General features: G+C 48.8%; 1 protein-coding gene across 1 annotated transcript in view; it reads left to right on the forward strand.

Annotated features, from left to right (window-relative positions):
* LOC132471020 (plexin-A1-like) overlaps window positions 1–21,718 on the forward strand; it is a 162,312-nt gene that overhangs the window by 121,030 nt on the left and 19,564 nt on the right. The window contains 8 exon segments of the mRNA XM_060069984.1: window positions 3,550–3,701; window positions 6,794–6,917; window positions 7,195–7,331; window positions 10,426–10,593; window positions 14,046–14,139; window positions 15,224–15,460; window positions 17,077–17,220; window positions 18,648–18,882. Of these exon segments, the coding sequence (XP_059925967.1) occupies window positions 3,550–3,701; window positions 6,794–6,917; window positions 7,195–7,331; window positions 10,426–10,593; window positions 14,046–14,139; window positions 15,224–15,460; window positions 17,077–17,220; window positions 18,648–18,882 (1,291 nt within the window).

Here is a 21,718-nt window from a genome sequence, read left to right on the forward strand (position 1 = left end):
TGTGTGTGTGGGCGTGTGAGGCAGAGTGAGGGAATATGCGTCCAGTCTCTTGGTCTGCACACTTGCAAAATGCCACTGACTTCTCCCCCATGTATTGTTAAGCTCCAGCATTGGCCTTTGCTGGACACACTTTGTTAAGCTCTCTCTTCCTCCATTCGCTCTCTCCCTCCTTCTCCATCGCTCATTTCCCTGTATTGTATATTTCTCTGTCTTGTTTACTCGCGACACAACAAAAATTCTCTCTCCCTCTCCCTTTCCCTCTCTTTCTGTTTCTCCCATTCCTTCCTCTCTTCTTCCAACCCTGATGTAATCTGTATCCCAGCCGGCGCCCCCTACCTATTGATGTTAAACGACAACACCTGCTTATTCCATTTTCCCTCTTTCCTAATTAGGCTCAGCATTCCTTACCTCCTCCATCCATCTCTGTTTCTCCCTCCCCTCCTCTTTCTACACATCCCTCAATCTCCCATACACTTTCTCAATCTCCCTTTTTGTTTCTCAATCTTCTCTCCCTTCCTGTTTACTTTCCTCTCTATATACATCCCTTTGTCCCTGTCTTTCTTTAATTCATTCTCTCCCTCTCTGTCTCCGTCTCTCTCCCTCTCTCCAATCTCTCTGTTGTGTGCCGGCGGTGGGAGTCTTTGCCGGAGCACATATTGACCAGACCGCAGTGCCATTGTGTTCTAGGAACACGCTCCCTTGCTCCTACTGCCGTAAGCAGAAGGGGGGGAAAAAATAATAATACAACTAGCAATAAACAACTACATTGTGTTCGAGCGCGGCCAACAGACTGCCGGGTGAAGCCACTTCCTGCCTCCATAAATCTTGCCGTTCTGTGACAGTCAGTATAGGGAGATCTTTTAAATGTGCTATGTAATTCCTTATTCAAAGATTAATGTTCCGGGTAAAAAAGGAATCATGAAATATAACACGACATAATTCACCGCGCTGGCGGCCACAAACAATCAGATATAGACTTGGCGTGTGTGCTTATTACTATTATTTTCCTTGGGTTTTTTTAGACCTTACACAATTTTTTGCTGCGGTCCCAGTAAACGTTGAGGCAATCAGAGGTGGCCCGTATAGAAAGACATGTTTTCTTCTCATTGCAAAGAAAACACAGGCTGCACTGCAGTCGTGGGAACCAGAGCAGCGTGACATTACATGTTGTGTGTGTGTGTGTGCTCCAATAGCCTGATGTCATCAGAACGCCCCCTGCCCGTATCTGTTTGGCAGAGAAAAGTGTTATGGTTGCACCTCTCAGACATGAGATGGTCATCTCCATCAGTATAAAGTAATAATAATAATAATCCACCAAGTTCACCTCTCCCCTCCTCTGCACTCCACTGCACATACAACGGCAAACTAATGCAGAGCAATTCTGTCCACTCCCTCCCCCCCCCCATCTTGTCCGTCTGTAAGAAGCCTTTATTCTCTTTTTTCCCAGATCCCTCTCTTTTATATCAGAGATAAGGCTCTTTGCTGGCTTCCTATCTGTATCTCATGCCCTTTTTCCATTCCTCCTCTCACGGTTTCTCTTTTTCTCTCTCTCTCTCTCTCTCTCTCTCTCTCTCTCTCTCTCTCTCTCTCTCTCTCTCTCTCTCTCTCTCTCTCTGCCTTGCTTGCTGTCTCGCCGTCTTTCATTCTTCCTCTTTAACCACCAGATGCTATCTACACCCTGCTCCCGGCTTTCAGCCACAATAGGCCTCACAGCCCCACTACCACCCCGGCACATTGGCATACGATCGAGACGGACGGAGAGAATACGAGAGAAATAAAGGGGGAAAAAGAAAGAGCTACGAGATGGAAAGAAAAGAAAGGAGAGTTTAGGCAAGCAGGGCAACTTGCCACGTCGGAGAATAGAGAGCGTGTTTAGGCTGGTGGTTTTTCATCAAAAGTCAATTTTTTTTTTTGTTTGCTTTGGTTTGGAGCAGCGGTGGCTGGCGCAGTGGTAGGTGGAGCAGTGGTAGGTGGAGCAGTGGTAGGTGGAGCAGTGGTAGGTGGAGCAGTGGTAGGTGGGGTTTACAGATAAGGTCCATGTTTGGACAGAGAGGGGGAGAGATTTGATTACCGCATCTGAAGATCAGCACTGGCGGCGCCATTATGTGCCACTCTCGCCTTTGTCTCAGACAAGAAATCTCTATTATGCACTCGGGCACGTTGATAGAGTGAGAGAGGAATCCCGAGAGAGAGAAAGAGTTGGACATAAAAGTGGTTAGAGGGGGTGGGAGAGGGGAAAGGACGGAGAATAGAGGAAAATAGGGTTGGTCCAAGTAAGGGTCCTTACACTGGTGAATGTTGAGTGGAAAATAATCCATAATTATATTGCTGTGCCATTTAAGCTCTGGCCCTGTAACACCGCAGGTACCCCCTCATTGTGCTTGTTTGTGTGTGTGTGTGTGTCTGTGTGCATGCGCATTCGTCGCCGCTGTGGCTTTCAATAGCTTCCTCTTCCTCCATGATGATAACATTAGACCCAGTGTCCCTGCTGTGCTGCCAGGCTGACAGGAGAAAAGTTAAGAAAACAACAAGAATAGGGTCGATCGTCTCTGACCTGGTCACCATTAGATTATGACTGAAAGGGCAACCACCGGACACACAAACACACGCGCGCCTCACAGAGACTGGACACCCGCACACACTCATCAGCGGTGACGAGACTAGCACATCGAGTTAAAGCACTCTGAAGCCCTGCTGACAGTGCACTCGTTTAGAAAGAGGGCCAAAGAGAATGTCCTCCGGATGTCATGGCTGGCTGGCAGCCGACCTCGTCCAGAAAAGGAGCCCCCCTTGCATACATGTGTCGAATGTGTTCATCCCCTAGCTCTTCTCATCCCACTCATCCGATGGGTCCTCCGTTCTCATTCATCTCCTGCCTCCTTTATTGACATTGAGGTCAAAGTGTGACCTCTTACCTTGTTTCCCCTCATGCCCCTTTTCCTTCTCCCTTCCACCAATCGAATGACCGCGATGAAAAGACCCCGACCACCACCACTACCACATACTCCCCCGCAGTTTGTCTCCACCCCTACCACGGCTGCTAATCCAATTAGCCTTGGCGTTAATCATGCTAGTCATGAATGATGAGCGTCAGGGCCATTGTCTGGGCCCTTGGCTAGATGAATGGAGCTGTGATTAGCGACTTGGCTAGCCCGGGGTAGCCATTAGCACCTCGGCACACCTTTCAAGGACCTCCTGAGGGAAGTGGAAGAAGGGGGGAGGTCATTGTTGCGTAGTAATTGTGTTCAGTAGATTAATAGTCACAAGGTTAAATGAGATATTTAAGTGGGTTCTTGATGACGGGTCTGGGATAAGAGCACGATGTGGCAGATTGTTCCTGTTTTTGATTGAGTTGAGCCAGAGTTAATGGATCGCCGGTCATTTGTCATCCCTCTAACCGAGCGGTGTATGCATTGCGTGTTGAATTAGAGCAGTACAACGACCCCATATGGCTTTTTCAACTCAGAGTGCTCCTACTTTTCTCTTCGACTTTGCCAAACTGTCACGCCAAACCCTCCCCCTCACCATTTGGTTTGTCCCTTCTTCCAGCTGTCGCCAGAGACCGGACCAACACAGGGAGGTACCATGTTGACCATCACGGGGGAGAATTTGGGCCTGCACTTCAAGGACATCCAGAATGGCGTGCGCATCGGCAAGGTGACCTGCATCCCTCAGGAGGACCAGTACATCAGTGCCGAACAGTAAGTTATCCCGACACAGGCTTACAGTCTTATGCTTTCATTTTCTCATGTTACTTTTAGTAACTCTTTAGTAACTCTTTAGTAACTCTATTGTGATTGCGTCATTGGGACACCCTTCAGTTTCTTGCCTCGTCATGTTTCATCCATGTTTTCCTTCCTCCTGCTCCTCACATTTATACCTAGTTGGCTGTTCCCTAAAACACCGCAGGTGAAATGGTGTGTGTACCCACCAGCCATTGGCTGTCGGAACAGCCAATGGGTGGTGGGTTTGGCTTACCCCCACAGTGGTAGTGCTAGATTCTCTTTACTCTAATTGTGATGCTGCAACAGCCCTCAGATCCCAGCATCACTGTGCAGAATATCAGATAAATAATGAATCCATTATTAATATAAACGACCTAATAATTAATCACTGTCCTTGTTTTGACTACAGCTTGTCCCCATTGTTTTCCTTTTCCTGTGAAATTGAAACTGGTGCAGGGGATAAAAGGGGAGAAGGAGTGGTGGAGGACACAGCAGGAGATGTCCTCTAAACTCTTGACTCGTGTCTGTGTGTGCATGTAAACAGACGCTCCCATTGGTTCCCCCTCGACCGCACACGCAATTCGGGCAAAATCTGTGTGTTTTGTACCCGCCGGCCTGAAATGGAGGGCACACAATGCGAGTGTGAAGGCTTGACAGGAGTGAAGGGCCCACTGGTCTCCCAGCTGTCCCAGTGAAGCATTAAGTCAATGGGCTTCACATGCCCACAGTTCAGATGAATTGATTCTTATGGCACTGCCTAACTCTACGCCCTCAGATGGCAGAGTGATGGCAAAAAGTCCACAAAACCAAATGGGAAAAGGAATAAAGTGCCCCATAAGAGAGGGGATCCCCCTTTCGGAATGGATGGGGGGTGTAATACATGCTGGGTGTGCGGTAGGCATGGAGTCCACACTACGAGACTATACAGCCGGTTCTGGATCCCTCTCTCCCCTGAACCCTCCCCTAGAAAGCTATAAATACCAATATGTCTTTCCCATTTGCCACCGGTGTGCGTTACCCTATGGTGACTGAAGCAAGCGGTGATCCTTATTTTAAAATGTGCACACAACTAAAAAGTAGCCATCATTTTACCTGGCGACACTGCTCTGGCTGCCAAGAGGAGAAGGAGGAGGGGGAGCAGGAAGAAGGTGTGGGGGGGGGGGTAACAGGGGTTGAGGTGTCTGTGTGGGCGGGGGGGAGCTGTCGTGGTTATTAAAAGTGATGTCCGCTTCGCGGTGCCATTAATGGACTGATTGCTCACGTCTGTGGGAGTGGGAGTGACGGCACGGGTTCAAGGGTCAACTATCAGGGAGGCCAGGGTTGGTTGGCTCGTATAAACGTAGTGTTGGATAGGCCCGCACAGTGTATTCGCTGCCTGAGATGCTTCTTCTCTCGTTTTGCATTTTTACCCTCTTTCACTTTAATCAAATCTCAGCTCCAATAAAGGGTACGGTAACTCCTCCACCAGCAGCCCAAGCAACCGTTACAGCTCTCAACAGAACAAGCAGTCCCTGTTGTTTGTTCATTTCCTGATTCAGGGTGACTATTAACAAACATCTAAAAGCTGGATCCTTGCGTGGGTTGATTTTTTACCACTTTAACTCCCGACAGTCGAACTATCAGTCTCCATCAGTCGGATGCCGTCAAACCGTGGCATTCAGAGAGCAAACAAAAACACAAGAAACAAATGATATGCATAAGAAAATAAGTGTTTAAGCTCCTTTTTAAACAGTTAACATTTCCAGTTTCTAACCCCCCGCCCCCACCCCACCATATGTTGTTTTCTTTCTTACTAATTACACTGCAATTACGTAAATGAGCGAGCGGTAATTTGAAGCTTCGCCATCCTTTCAAATAGACTGTGAATAATCAGTTGCTTCCTGACAGGAGCCTCCGTCCACCCATAAACCGGCGGCTCCGCACAGCCTCCCACCCCTTATCTGTAACATAAGCACGGCGAGCCAGGGGAGAGAGAGAGAGAGGGAGGGAGAGAGGGGGGGGGGGGGGTCCGGCACTCTTATTACCAGGGCCCTCACACTCAGCGGGCGGTCCTCTGAATAAATGGGCAGCGGGGAGAAAAATTACACTGCGTCAAAAAACGGTGGATGTCACGCCGGTGGAAAGGCAACGGCGCCCTGGGCCACCTGCAGGGAGCATGGGAGCCGGAGGAGTTATAACTCATCTCCAGGAAGGGAAGGGAAGGAGAGGATGGGGGGCAGGGGCAGGGGGGGGGGGGGGGGGGCTATAGGACAAAAGCTTGTTCAATTAATCAGTGGCTCTCTCTCAATGATGCGCTCTCTCTCTCTCTCTTTCTCTTTCACTGATGCTCGCTCTCTTGCTGTCGCTATCTTTCTCTTTTTTATTTTTCTTATCGCTATTCCTCCTTCCCTCCCTCCTTCGCTTGCTCTTCCATTCGTTTTTCTGGTTAATTAACAGTCGGCTGTGTCCGAAGCTTGTGTGTGTGTGTGTGTGTGTGTGTGTGTGCGTGTCTGTCTTCCCCTGTGGGTCTCTGTGCACCTTAGCCATTCCCCCTCTCCTTCAATCATTTCTCCAATGGATTTTCATTTGGCTGGCCTGTGCCTAGGGCCAAGTGCAAGGCTTATGGTTCCACATTACCCAGTAACACACACACATGCGCGCGCGCACACACACACACACACACACACACACACACACACACACACACACACACACACACACACACACACACACACACACACACACACACACACACACACACACACACACACACACACACACACACGCGCACACACACACCATAGTACACAGCGACCTCCGAGCCTGAGTGATTTGCTGCTGTTGTACAATGGCCCTGCTGCGGTGGTCGGTTTTGGGACAGCAGTATATTGTTTAGTCTCTGGAATGTATTGTCACCTTAATATTAATAAGGGTGTACACTACCCTTTGCTCCCTCGTGCGGCCTAATACGTATTATTGTTTGGGTGTCGAGTGCCATTCAATAAAATATCTCCCCCTTCTCTCTCTCTCTCTCTCTCTCCCTATTTTTTCTTTATCTCTCTCTCGTTCACTATCTCTCTGTCTCTCAGGATTGTGTGTCGGCTGGCCGACGCGACGGGCTACAGTGTGCAGGACGCTCGCGTTGAGGTGTGCGTGAGGGACTGCATCCACCCTGACTACAAGGCGACCTCCGTCAAGTCCTTCACCTTTGTGGTAAGTCGACGCGGCAAGTCTCGGCTGTCACTCGCACGTCAAGACACCGAAGCAGCATTTCTACCACATGACGGGCACCGAGGTTTGGCGCGCGCCGCATGAACCCGTTAGCCAGTGTTCAGCTCCATTCTAACCGGCCGCCGGTGCGGGGCAGAGACGTTACGCTACTGAACGATTTGGGGCTTGGCGACTTGAGATCGCGCCAGCAGAAGTGAACGTGTAGTAGCCTCTCCACTCGGAACACGAAACACCCACTGCTCTGTTTGTCCCTCCCCAGTCGCCGTACTTCACCCGGGTCCATCCGTCCAACGGGCCGTTGTCGGGGGGAACCAAGATCACCATCAAAGGGAATAGCCTGAACGCCGGCAGCGCAGTGGCCCTGAAGATCGGCCTCCACTTTTGCCGCTTCGAGAGGTGAGGACAGGTCCACTGCGGACCCATACTGGAGTCTTCCTCTCTCTCTAAGGCTCTCTCACTATACCTGTGCTTTGACACTTCTATAAGCGGGAGCTGTCAAATTAAATTGTAATGACCTGAGTGTAGAGTAGAGCATCTGTTATATTGTTATTATTATTTGCTGGTATTTGTGATTCTCATGCTAGCTGTTTGAAGTGGTAATCATTTTGGACCACCTTCCACACAATCAGTTCAGGCTAGGGAAATGTGTTCTATCTAAGGAACGCACATTGATGGAGATTTTTATAGATGTTTGAACAAAATTATATCCATTTAAATGAATGTTCTACCAATCTGGAGGGGGAATCCTTCCAACCATGCTTCATTAAAAATAGAAAAATATATATGAATGAGGAAAAATATGAATCTGAAAATATTATATTAATGCTTATAGTTATGGGCTCAATAAACCTACACTTAAGTCAATTTTCACCTCATGTTCCTACTGGTGGTATCCGCTCAGCGATGACTCAGTTGGGTCGACAGAAGGTGCCAGAATGTCTGCAATCATGGAGACACGGATCCAATTTGATATGTGGACACCTTTAATTTTCGGAGCCAAGAGCCGCTTTGTCTTTTCCCTTGCTTTGTTTTGGGGTTTTTTGAGTATTTTCTGGCAACCCAACAGAGAGATGCATTCTGTTCAACATCCAATCATGAACAGTGTCTGGCAGATGGCTGATGGGAGACGGCACCTCTCAGAGAACAGTGTTCAAACTCGTGTAGAAGAGGCATCTCGTAGACTTGAATCTAGGAGAAATCCAGGGAGAAGCTATAGAAGGCAGCAGCAAAGAAGGAAGCATATATCAGAATCAAGGAAAAAAATAAGAAAAAGGAAATGGGCAAAGATAATCGTAGGAACAGAGGTGGTGGGATTTATATTTTGAATTGTTATCTTCCGACAGGTCAATCTAATGAGCTTGGGCCTTTGCAGCTCTGTTGTGTTTAAGGAGTGCACGAAGGGAATGAGGCAAAGGCCAATTTAAAGCATTGTGGCACGTTTCCAAAAAGGTGGACATAACATCTCTCTTATCTTGGCCTTTCATTCGTCGAGCAGCAATAACCTTTATGGCCAAAGTAATGAAGCGTTTGAGTCCATCTCCTTTAATATGCTCTGTATTCAGTCGGCCCCGCGGTTTAATCAAAACCTATTTACCCTTACTCCCTCATCCTCTTATCTCTCTCTCGCTCTTTTTCTCGTTCTCTCTGTCACTGTCTCTCCTTTTTCTCTCTTTCTCTCTCTCTCTCGCTCTGCCTCTCTGTCTCTGTCTCTCGCTCTCTCTCTCGCTCTCTCTCTCTTTCTCTCTCTCTGTCTCCCTCTCCGTCTCTCTCTGTCTCCCTGTGTCTCTCTCTCTCGCTCGCTCTCTCTCTGTCTCCCTCTCTGTCCCTCTCGGTCTCCCTGTCTCTCGCTCTCGCTCTTTGCTCGCTCTCTCTCTGTCTCCCTCTCTCACTGTCTCTCTCCCCCCTCCCGAAATCCTTCTTTTCTACACCACTCTTTCTTTCTGTACACCCCCCCTCCCCCCTCTCTGATCCACATTCTGGCGATGCCATGGAAACCGTGTCAGATACGTACGTGGCTCCCCCCCCCCCCCCCCCCCCCCGACACTGCACTCACGGTGTTGTGAAAATGGTAACCATGGCGACCATGGCACAGGCGGAATGTGGCAACCAAAAAGAAAAATCCTCTCTCCCTTTCATCTCTCATCCTCATTCCTCTGCTCTCCTTACGCCCCCCCCCCCCCCCCCCCTCCATCCTTCACACACACACATACACACACAACCCCCCCCCCACCCCCCCTAACAAACACGCATGCAGACTGATACTTAGCAGAAGGTGCCGTTGAAAATCACTGCTGTGTGCAAGACGGCGGAGACGTCACCCCACCCATGCCTCCCACCGCTTCTCCAACCCGACTCCTCCCACCTTACCCCCCCCCCCCCCCCCCCACACACACACACACACACCCCTAGACACATCCCACCCGCCACCTTTCAACCCGCCCCCCGTGAGGCGCCAACAGAGCACCCGGCAGAATAGCAGTCTTTCATCTCCTCTCTGTCATCCAGCCCGTGATTCAACTTCCGCAGTAGATAACGCTTCGCCAGAGTTCTCTCGCCGTGTCGTGTGTTTTGCGAGTCCCAGCGTGCACACAGAGCCCCTGTGCTGCCCTGAGCCCCGGCAGGCAGGCAGCCAGTGAAAGGAAAAGGGATTCACAGCGTGTAAACCTCAGCCAAACTGTGATTCTTAACCTAGGACTCCCTGTAATTCCTGCCGAGGTTACAATTGGCATATTGCAATCCGAACACTGTGAAGCTGAGTCATCCTCTCTCCTTGCTCACTCTCTCTCTGCCGCCGGTTGTCTGTCTGTCTGTCTGTCTGTCTGTCTGTCTGTCTGTCTGTCTGCCTGTCTGTCTCTCTGTCTGGGTGACAGCAGAAGGTGGGTGCAGCGTATTAAGGTCGAGGTTGAGTGTAAGAAACTTTCTGGCAGACCAACCAAATCTTCCTGAGAGGCCCCGGTTGGCTGGCTGACTGCTGGGGAGGGGTTGGCGGATGGGGGGGGGGGGGGGGGGGTTAAACACACACATGCACGCACACACACACACACACACACACGCACACACACACGCACACACATATTCAAAGACTGTGATTTGCAATGCCACAGTAGAAAAAAAAAAAAGGCAGGTCGGATGTAGGGAGGGAAGAGTGAGCGAAAGGGCGAACGAGGGAAGAGGCGGTCGTTGAAGGCCTGTACAGCAGTGTCATCTGGGCTGGTGGAGTCACTGCGACACACTGTCTAAAAAGCTGTGGTCTGCCAGGCTCCCCACTCTGTGTGTGTTATATTGTTGTCGTAAATACGTGTTGTCATCTCAAGAACTAAAGGACGTTATTTCTCGGTTTATGCTCCCATGCCATAAACTACTTTTGTCTCTGTGGGTGAATTCAACCTAAAACTTTTCTCTGCGCTTCTGTTCCCCTGCTTGTTTTTATCTCTCTCTCTCTCTCTCTCTCTCTCTCCCTCCCCCTCTCTCTCCCTTTCTCCCCCGCCAGGCGTAATGAGAAGGAGATTGTGTGTGTGACCCCGGTGGGCAAGAACCTGGGCCCCACCCCGGTCATGGTGGACATCAACGCTGCGGAGCTCAGGAACCCCGAGGTGAAGTTCAACTACACGGACGACCCCACCATCCTGCGCATCGAACCGGACTGGAGCATCGCCAGGTAAGGACACTTCACGGAAAACGCCTTGTAGGGGATCCAGGTTTGATACCCACTGGCGGTCATATGCTGCATTCACTCTCCTGTAAATAATGTCTTACAAGCCTCTTGTTTATTTTCAACTATGAGAAAGTTGCTTGCAGCTTCCCTAAAATGCTCCCCGAGTGAGGGTGTTGTCCAGGGTCCGCCACAGCAGTATGTCATACTGCAATATGCTAGCCCGGTATTGTGTAAACGCTGCACCCTAACAGTGGTGTTTGGGGCCTCTATCGCCCAGATGCACCAAAGGGGAGTTTCCCACCTTGTGTATTCCCATCTCGTTGTGGTTTAGCCACAAATTACATTATTTGCCTACAAACATGGCCGACGTGTCTGAAACATGAACTCTGGGTACAGTAGTTTGAGAAATGTCTTATTAAACGCCCGTAGCACCTGGCCAAGTCCCACGAGCATAATTAAATAAACACTTGGTTTTCACCCCACACATTTTCTCTCATAACGCGTAACGAGACATAAATATAAACGTACTTATTCAATCAAATCCAATCTTAGTGTTTCCAAAGTAAATCTTTTAGTAGCGTAACAGCTGGATGAGGAGCTCCTGCAGCGGTGCTGCTTGATGAGTTTCGTGGAGTTTGTTGATGCGTCCGTTAATACCGCTTGACTTATTGAAATGAGGCTCCGTAGCCATGGGAAGGTCTGCACTGTAAACACAAGCTGTAGTGCGGAAAGAAGATGAAGGAAGCAAAGAGGAAGAAGAGAAGGGGGGGCTTCCGAATGCTAATGGTCTCGCTAGCATGACCTAGAAAGCCGTTATTCCCAGTCGCTGCTGAAGTTGACACATTTATGAGCTTTTAAGTTTTGTTTTGTCTTTTGTTTATTCCCCCTCCCCTTTTATAGTCCATAGTTTTGTTATCCGAGATGATAACTGGATAGGGAGACACGTAAGTGTACTATACTATAGTATACTATGCTACGATACTACCATAGTTAAAGGGACATGCTAGCGGTGTAAATGGAAGTAATTATCCATTTATGCGTTTACAATGGCTTTCATTTTCGAAAACTGAAATACTAGTCTGAAACTAGTTGTGAGAATAAAGATTGAAAGAACGGCTACTCAGGGATAACATAAGGATGCAGCTTGGCAGTTAAGGGTTTGGTTTAGCCCATAACAAGGAAACTCAAGGAAAAAAACACCTCCTCTGGTGGGAGGGGGGGGGGGGGGGCAAAGAAAAGAAAAGCAATTTTTCAAGCATACCTGTGAGGGGGGAGGTGAGAATTGCCGCAGCGCGCGACCGACTCTCCTCATGTGACAGAGGTGTGAGCGGACGGGAAGTGGCGTCCGAACAGCGGATGATTGAAAGGTAGCGGGGACAAAAGGAAACGGGAGAGAGAAAAGTGTCGGCATCATGCCTCGGCGGCGGCGCTGACCCGGCGCCTCCGTGACTCTTGTTTGCGGTCTCGCTGCAGCTCTCAGAGGGGAGCCTCAGAGTGTTCTCCCCCGGCCAATCTTGGCCATATTTACCAAGCTAAATTGTTGCTATGGCACCTCCACTGACCCTGACGCCAGGGCCAATTCCAGGGAGAGTTGCACTCTGCTTCTAATGTGAGATGCCCGAGACTTCAGCTCCCTTAACTGGCCGCAGCGGCTGGAAGGACATGGCTTGATGCGTTTCAGCCCGAGCTGTTTCATGGGGCTGCAGATGCCCTATACGTTGTCGGGGTGGCTTTCTGCACGACCTGCCTTAGCGCGGTTGGGCCGGCGCAGGCGTGACCGCGTGCCTTCCTCTGACTACTTTAAAGGTGAATGGAGCCCATCAAATGACGGACGTTGGCAGCTTGGCGGATCTGTGTTTTTGAGCCAGCCACCATCCGCCCACTTCAACATCTGTCTCCCCAGCACCAGCTTGCTGGTTTCCCCTTCTCGGGCTGCCAGCTCCCCGGCCCCTCTCCCCCCCCCCCCCCCCTGGTCCACCATCAGGACATGGCCTAGCCGCTTCTCCAAGGCCTGGGCTTGGCTTTCTATCGTTCCCCAAGACGCACGCTCCATCTGCCCCCCTAGAAAACAAAGCCAACTGGCTTGATGTGTTCCCTTTTAGCTTGCGGAGTGTATGTGCACATGCACGCACTCGCACGCACACACACTCTAACACACGCGCACACAAGCACACGCACTAACACACACATGCATACACACTCACAAGTGTGTGTGTGAGCCACATATTTCACCAAGCACGGGGGTTTGGTTCGTTAACTTGTTCCAGTAACTGCTTCAGGAACATCAGAGCCAATGAGATTTTTAATAGCTGCTCTCTTAAAAGTGTCCTTTTCTCTGCCTCAAATAATTGAGAGCGATTAAATAATTGGTCTGGTGGATTCCTAGGTTTCGGGTCATGTGAACACAGTTGCGGTGTGTATTGTACCACTTCTATATCACAGCAGTACAATGTAACCGGTTCACTTACATGGTGCATTGCAATGCACTGTTGCTAAGTGACTGATGGCCGATGTTGACAAAGCTTTGCAATAGGACTCGAGAGCATTCTTCTGTTTTTGGACTGCTTCTTTAATCGTTCATCATGCCATCATAGTAATCTCATGCAAGCAGACAATGTGGTCTGTTTGCGCCACTCCCCTAGTCCTGGTTCTCTGAGCGGTGACAGAAAGATGTCCAACACCCCTCCCAGGTTGAATTTTAGGACAGATGTTCGATATTTACTTGGACTCCGCCCCTAATTCCCATCCAGGTTTAGGTAAGATTTGAACGTTCAGCCGAGAGCTTTAGGTTTGCGATCATTACCTGTGAATGGGCCGCCATGAATAAGCTGGCAGAAGGCTGCAGCATAAGTATGGCATTACTGTTAAATTGACAACTGGAGGGCTTTCTTGGCAAACAAACGCATGCACATGCAGATTTACACTAAATCACGGCAAATGTTGCTGGAAAAGGGGAACTTGTATGGGATGACTTCTGCATGCAGCCATCAATGTCTCCCTGGCCATAACTTCGGCACTGAAAAAGTTCAAATTTATCTAGGTTACCAATTGATGTAGGATGCATACAAAATAAATAATTGTATGGCTACATGCAAGTGCACTTATCCACCGCTAACCTGTACCACAATGGACTGTTACAACGAAACGTTAAATAATTTGTAAAAAAAAGAAGAGCAACAGTTTTGCTTCTAGCCGGTGCCACATAATCGTTGCCGTCGTACCACTGAAACTTGGTCCTAATTATAACATTGGCTTAAAATATACAATTCTTATGCATCACTAACTTCATTGATCCAGCAGTCGGTGCCTCTTTAAATGAGCAATTAAGCAATGAGGCAGGTGATGGTTCTATAATTAAAAGTGGGACGCTTGTGTAATTGAAATGTCTTTTAGAAGAAAAGAAAGCTTTGCTTCTCTGTGATCGTGGTTGATGTCTTGTTTTCCTTATTCCGCAGTGGAGGAACCCTGTTGACCATCACCGGAACCAATCTGGCAACCATCAAGGAGCCCAAGATGAGAGCCAAATATGGAGCTGCCAAATCGGTCAACGTAAGTTGTTGAATTCAGCCACAAGCGCATGCTTCTTTCAACCAAACTAAACATGTCTGGCACAGCCTGTAGAAGCAGCGGATATTCAGGTTTGAAGTCTCCTTCATTCTCTTGCTTCTTCTTTATGTCAGATATTCAGACGGTACACAGATTTACGTTGGACATCATGCACACACACATACACACTAGACCCCCTCGTTCACTCAGCCAAGGGCCTGTATGCTTTTTGATGTTGAATTTCTTTTTTTTAGCAGTTTAACCTTTGAAATGTCAACCAGCTATAAAGCCTTTCTGCCAAATCCCGTCCGCTTCACCTTGCACCACGGGGCTTCTCTAACCTTTTTCCTTTCGCTCTCTCTCTCCTGCCCTCTACCTGCTGTAGAAGAAAGAAAACACAGCTATTGTTACCACCGTTCCGTAACGTCCCTTTAAGACAACACTGATGCAATTTATTTTTCCGTTTATTTTTTCTTTCATTTACCGTCGAATCGGATCGTGTCATTGAGTGACATCATCAGTTTAACGGACACATTTTGCGTACGCTAGCAAAATTGACTAACAAAAGACACGCGCAAGTAAAAAGGCGTCTCCCCTGACGATTCCTTGGCAATGCTGTCGTAGCAGAAGTGGCTAGTGGACCGTGCTCTCCTGTTTCCATGTATGTCATTACTGTGTAATTTGATCTCGCCTGACTTGGTTGAATGCCTCACTCTAGAGGGAATTCGCAGTTGATATCAACAATGATTACGACACTGATGTTATAAGGCCGCTTCTTTCCCTCATCAAGGCAGAATCATTTAATTGCAAATATGTTCCAGAAATAATCAGCCTATGGAGTCTTGATTCTTTATGTGAGGCTTCATACCAATTGGCATTGGTGTCGTCATGGTCAATAAAAAGTAGAGGGTGACGGCTCTGCAGGAATCTCAATGCAGCATAATCCTATTAAAGATATATTTATTATTATTGGGGTGTCTATTAAAGTGCTCTTTAAGTGTTGTAAACACATTATTATTGCTGCTTTCTGAAACATGAAACATCAACCACTCTCTGCTTACCCGTTCTTCCCTCTCCTCCTCTGCAGAACTGCACGGTGGTCAACAACACCGTGATGGTGTGTCTGGCGCCCTCTGTGGCCGCTTCGGAGAAGGGCTTCTCAGAGACGGGCAGCGGGCCCGACGAGATAGGCTTCGTCATGGACGACGTGCGCTCGGTGATGGTGGTCAACGAGACGTTCAGCTTCTACCCGGACCCCGTGCTTGAGCCCCTGAGCCCCACGGGCATGCTGGAGCTGAAGCCAAGCTCCCCGCTCATCCTCAAGGTATGGAGCCGTCATGTTCTGTCTGCTTAAGCTGGAGCCGTTGCTACAACTTCCAACTGGTGCCTACTGGATCAGTGTAACGAAGGAAGGTAGGCTGGGTAGATGGATGGTAGGTGGTGTTATGGTAGGATGTGCATCTTATCCTATCCATACCTTTGAGAAGTATCCAATGTATGGTGTCAATGATTCAAAATTGTCATTTTGAATGTTAGTTTTAGATTCACATCTAATCTGAATCATGGATCGCCTCGGTGCATAATTGAAATGTACCAGTGGGCGCACGAAAGCATCCAGAGCACGTCGTATAAAAGAAAGATTTGACTGATATCAGGAGAACAATGAAAGGAAATCATAGTCTTGGCAGAAGAAAAAAAACGAAAGCTGAACACTATTCAAGCCGTGAGTCACCACAATGTGAAAACTATTTTCTTTGGTGCAGTCTCTTAACAGTGAAGAGCAGAGTACAGCCAGGCTCGGGGAAATTGTTCACAACGTGCCATAGATGGCTCCCTGTCCCTGCTATCCTTCCGCTTTCCAACTCTACTCCCTTTCTCTCTGAGTTTCTCTGCACATGCTGTTATCTGTTGACTCATTACTGAAAGGTTCTGAACTGTGATACATTGGAGAGAAAAAAAAACCTTCACAAATAAAAAAAGTATTTCTGTAATGGTTCCTCGAAATAAAGAGCATAAACAAAACACAATTCAAAAGTGATTCAGCCCTGACTCCATAGACCTTCATTCACACATCAAATAGGGTGTGAAGAATGAGTTCATAGCCCTGTGTGTGTTTACTCTAAGACATAAAGTGCCTTTGAATACAGAATGCATTTTTCTGTAAAACGCAGAGCAGCCACTCTCATCTTTTTGTAAAATCACTTCTCCCATTGATCTTCAAGCTGTTGAAGAGCGAGGAAGAAAATTACCACGCAATTTCACCGAATAAATAAAGCTCCCTTTTCTTCTGGCCAATCAGGGTGGAGCAAATGGGAGCATCTCTTTCCCCTCCCCACCCACCCCTTTTCCGCCGCTACTCACAAACCGTAACTTTTAAATAAAGATTCCATAATGGAAAGCTTTGATTGCCCCGTTGTGCTCTGGATGGAGTGCCTCAAAAATAAGCAGCTCGCGAACGGCATCCTATTAAATGATTGCAGAGAAATTAGAAGCGTGCCATATTTTGCAAGCAATTAGTTCTTCCTCCCCCGCAAAGCCTTGTGGGTAAAGAGCTGTGGAGGTTGGAGGGAGTTTTCAGTGCTGGGACCGGGGATAGAGAAAATGTAGTCTGACATTTGTTATTTATTTGCTGTCTAACACAAAAGATGGAGCGTCTTGTGGCTCTATGAAAGTGCTCCGTGAGTCTAGTTTGCCTGACATAAAAAAATCAAAGGTTATTGAGAATGTTAGATATTGCTCTTGTTTTCGCTCCCCCATGTACTCATTCAATCACGGCCGTCACAACCAGCGGCTTTTAGTCGCTTGCCTTCAAGTTCACATTGCAATGTCAAGAACTTATTGTCCACATTTTGTGCAGGCATTTCTGCACCCTAATTAAGTGTTCCTGCCAGTGTTATTGCGGGCTTAGGTGTTGACGTTTGCCTTGCTTGTTTCTCCCAGGGCCGTAACCTGATCCCAGCAGCGCCGGGCAACAGCAAGCTGAACTACACTGTGTTCATCGGTGAGACCCCCTGTATCCTCACCCTGTCTGAGAGCCAGCTGCTGTGTGAGTGGCCCAACCTGACAGGAGAGCACAAAGTCACCGTGAGTACATCTCATCCTTCTCCTACACCCCAAGAGGCTGTTCACCATGATGTTGTACTTTCACTTTCAGGAGCGCTTCCTCCAAACTCCTTATTCCGTCTCAAAGCTACTTTCAAACAAAATACATTATATGTTATATGCTTCCCGCTGTTCCTAATCCATATGTGTTCTACTTCACATGGCAATGCTGGATAGATTGCAATATAGGAGTCCCTTTTGGCATTCACATAAAACCAAACATGGCCCCAATTGCAGAACCCTACATTGCCCCTTGCTCAAAGTAACTTTGTTACCATTAGGGCCTTTGGAAAGGAGATTGAATGGAATTTGAGATTACAGTTCCCAATAGAGCAGTTCCCCCAGCATTTGGCTGGGAGAGAGAGGTCCTTGCCCGCTATTACCCTCCCTGGCTGGGGCGCTCACAGACCCCAGACAAGGAGAGACAGGATGAGGTACAAAAAAAAGCAGAGCAGAGCAAATCAAAGCAAAGTCTTTTCAGTCAGGGGAGCTGGAACTGGCTTTAAAGCAAAATCTTTAAAGTTGCACTTAAAAGGAGTGTATGTGTGTGTGTGTGTGTGTGTGTGTGTGTGTGGGTGTGTACACGTTCTGACAGTTCTTAAGGCAGCCTAGGGCGATGTTTGCCACCACCCTCTGACCCTGTTACAAAGAGAACTAGTTAGGGGGAGTTTGGGCTACATTTTCCCCAAGTTGGTTTAGCAAAAAATAGACACGTCACCTTTTTGTAGAATATTATAAATTATATATCTGTAGAAAAACACAGATTCTAACTTCAGCTGGTCAAGTGAGGTGAACTTGTACCGTGAACGTTTGTAGCTCTTGAATGCTACCACCTCACACACACACACACACACACACACACACACACACACACACACACACACACACACACACACACACACACACACACACACACACACACACACACACACACACACACACACACACACAGGCTCAAATCAGAGGGGTAATCAAAACAGTCTTGTGGGTGAATTCATTATCCATGTAGTCATTTACGTGTTATATTTCTAATAGGCTAATCAGGTATCCAGCAGTTCTACTATGTAATAGCTGAAATTGAGGGCCGGACGGCACAGAGCCTGGGCTTGAAACCAAGAACTGCAAGTGGTGGAGTGACGACTCGTTTCATGTTGCCTTCCTGAGGTATTCTGCTAGAACAACTCATTCACGCTCGTCGCAGCCTTCGGCGGGGCGTTTTAATAGGTGTATTTCTACAGGGTCCCCCCTCTTCCCTTGCCAGGAGTTTACGACTGCTGGCCGTGTTGTCGAAAAAACAAACATGAAACAAAGGGGGAAGAGATCCGGAGGGTTGATCCCTCAAGCGCGGGGATATCGATGCGTGACGCGCAACAGATAAAAACACCTTTGTCCCCTTTCCCTCCCCTCAGGTGCGCGTGGGGGGCTTTGAGTACTCCCCGGGCACGTTGCAGATCTACTCGGACAGCCTGCTCACCCTCCCGGCCATCATCGGCATCGGAGGGGGCGGCGGCCTGCTGCTGCTGGTCATCATCGTGGTGCTCATCGCCTACAAGAGGAAGTCCCGCGACGCCGACCGCACCCTCAAGCGCCTGCAGCTGCAGATGGACAACCTGGAGTCCCGAGTGGCGCTGGAGTGCAAAGAAGGTGGGTGTGGTTTGTGGGGTGGTGGGCGTGGTATTGGGGAGGTTGGGGGTGGTCTTGGTTGGGTGGGTGTGGTTTGTGGGGTGGTGGGCGTGGTCATGGGGAGGTTGGGGGTGGTCTTGGTTGGGTGGGTGTGGTTTGTGGGGTGGTGGGCGTGGTCATGGGGAGGTTGAGATCCGTTCTTGGTGGGGTGAGGAGATAAAAAAACAGCTGATGTTTCAAACTACTCCCTGGCATTCGTTTTTATGAATTAATTTGTATTTATCTCTAATATTTAGTCTCTCTGATCGTCTACTTTGCTCCATAGCGCGTACACACACACACACACACACACACACACACACACACACACACACACACACACACACACACACACACACACACACACACACACACACACACACACACACACACACACATTTATGCATGTGCTACCTCTTGCACTTTCACTCCAGCAACCCATAGTCGTGTGCCAATTCACCCCCTGGTGTGCAGTGGCCATGGTGTGTGTGTATGAATGTGTGTGTAGGGCTGGGTCTTGGTGTGTGTCCAAAGGAGCACTTTTGATCTCAGCCAGAGACCAGATGTTGCCTCTCTGGCCCATGAGAGAGAGAGACGACTGGCTGGTCTCTCTACCATCCACAGTGAGATGGAGAGAAGGCCGGTAGGGGGGGGGGGGGGGGGGGGGGGGGGGGGAGGCGGATGTAAATAGGTTAGATGGATAGAAAGTGGAGCTGGGCATGGGGGCAGATGAAGAAGTAGAAAGGGTGGAGGATCCCTGCCCCTGTGACGGGTTTGGCAGCAACCGTAGGGCGAGACGGAGAGAGGGAGCCACAGAGAGAGCGAGCGATAGAGAGACATGGGTTTATTACCATATATTAATTTGGCAGAAGGCAGCACACATCCAGCAGGAGTCAACTGATGCTGGTGCTTGTTTGTTTGGCGCGCACGAGAGAGAGACAGATGGAGGGGGGGAGAGAGACAGAGAAATGAGAGAGAGAGAGAGAGAGAGAGAGAGAATACTGACAAATTCTATTCATGTCATCCTGAATGAAAATTTTGTTTTATTACGAATACATTTACATTAGTATTAGTAGTTAATATCATTATCAGAGCTAATACATTGTCCACACACAACTTGTGTAGTGCCTTTACTATGGAATGTGATATATTCCAAATATCCCACTTGCTATTCAAGTGGGAGATGGAGAGAATGGAACACAGGAGAGAGAGAGAGAGAGAGAGAGAGAGAGAGAGAGAGAGAGAGAGAGAGAGAGAGAGAGAGGGGTACAGAAGGAAGAGGGAGAGAGAGAGAGGTACAGAAGGAAGAGGGAGAGAGAGAGAGGTACAGAAGGAAGAGGGAGAGAGAGAGAGGTACAGAAGGAAGAGGGAGAGAGAGAGAGAGAGAGAGAGAAAAAAACCGGATAGAGAGTGGTACAGAAGAAAGATGGTGAGGGAGAAAGAGAGATGGATAGAGAGGTATATAGGTGAGAGGGGAGATGGATGGAGAGCGGTACAGAGGGAAGGTGGTGAGAAAGAGGGAGGTAAAGCGAGAGAGTAGGAGGCACATAAAGTTAACAGATAAACTGGAATGCTTGGACCGGGGACGTATAGACGGCCGGGTGAGATTGAGCGAGGGGAAGGAGTATCGATCGGCAGATGGGTGCAGGCCGACGGCCCTGCAGGTGACCCCCGCAGTGCAGTGCAGTGCTGTGTTCTTGTTTTTCTGCGTTCGTTTACCAAGCAGGGAACGTCAGGGACCTCAAAGCCATAGCCACAACAGTTCAAAATATAGCCTATATAGCACTGCTCCTCCAACGGTCGTCGTGACTCAGGAACACCAACGCAACAGCGTCGGCCGTATCGTACCTCTCGCCAGAACAGCAGCGGCGTGATGGAGCTGGGGAACAGAGGGAGCAGCCTCGATCTTCAGGAGGGAGTGAGAGAGAGAGAGAGGGAGAGAGAGGGAGAGAGAGAGAGAGGGGTTGTGGCGGCGACCAGAGGGAGACTGATTAAAGGGAGGGACACGGAGAGATGGATGCTGGGAGAGAGGAGGAGAGCGGGCTCCGGGTGACAGAGGGGTGACCTCTGATGCGTCACTTTGAGGGAGGGAGATAGGGAGAGAGAGCGAGGGGGAACGGGGGTGACAGCAGCCATCTGTTAGTCTGGGCTCCGGTTCGGGGTTTGTTTGGGTGTGGATCCGCGCGTTGGTGTGTTCTGGATGACACCACATACAGACATAGAAACATTGCACATGCACGCGCATACACGTGCACACACACACTCACTCACGCACTACGTAAGGCCTGACACTATGTATCTAATGTTTTGAAAAATATGTATATAGGCATTTCACTATTTCTAAATCTTAAATTAGATAGGTACTACCAGTACACTAAAGGTATGAGGTTAGGAAGGGTCAAGCACATACACTGCTGGAATAGTGTTTTTCTCTGAGAATATATACACATGCTTTGACTTCACAAGCAGTTGTGTACCCGTTTGTCTTTCCGCACTAATGTTCGGAAAGTTCACCCAAGCCACTGCCTGCCATTCTCACCTTGAAATGTCACCTCGGAAATACCAAGGCTATTTTGGGCTCTTCTTCACTAAACAGCGGACACACACTGTGGCGCTCGATGACTATTCATTGTCTCCCCACAGAGGTTACTTTCACCAAGAGCTGCACTTCAAATCCCAATCATTCGGGTGTTCAGTATACCGTCAGGAAATAGAGCGGTTGACCCCAGACGACCACGTTACATCACGGGTCAGGAGAGTGTAGTGGGGGGTTTGACTCCAAGCCGTCAGGCCCTGGCTTTGATCCTCCATTGCCCAA

Source organism: Gadus macrocephalus, chromosome 13, assembly GCF_031168955.1.
Source record: "Gadus macrocephalus chromosome 13, ASM3116895v1".
NCBI classification, from domain to species: domain Eukaryota; kingdom Metazoa; phylum Chordata; class Actinopteri; order Gadiformes; family Gadidae; genus Gadus; species Gadus macrocephalus.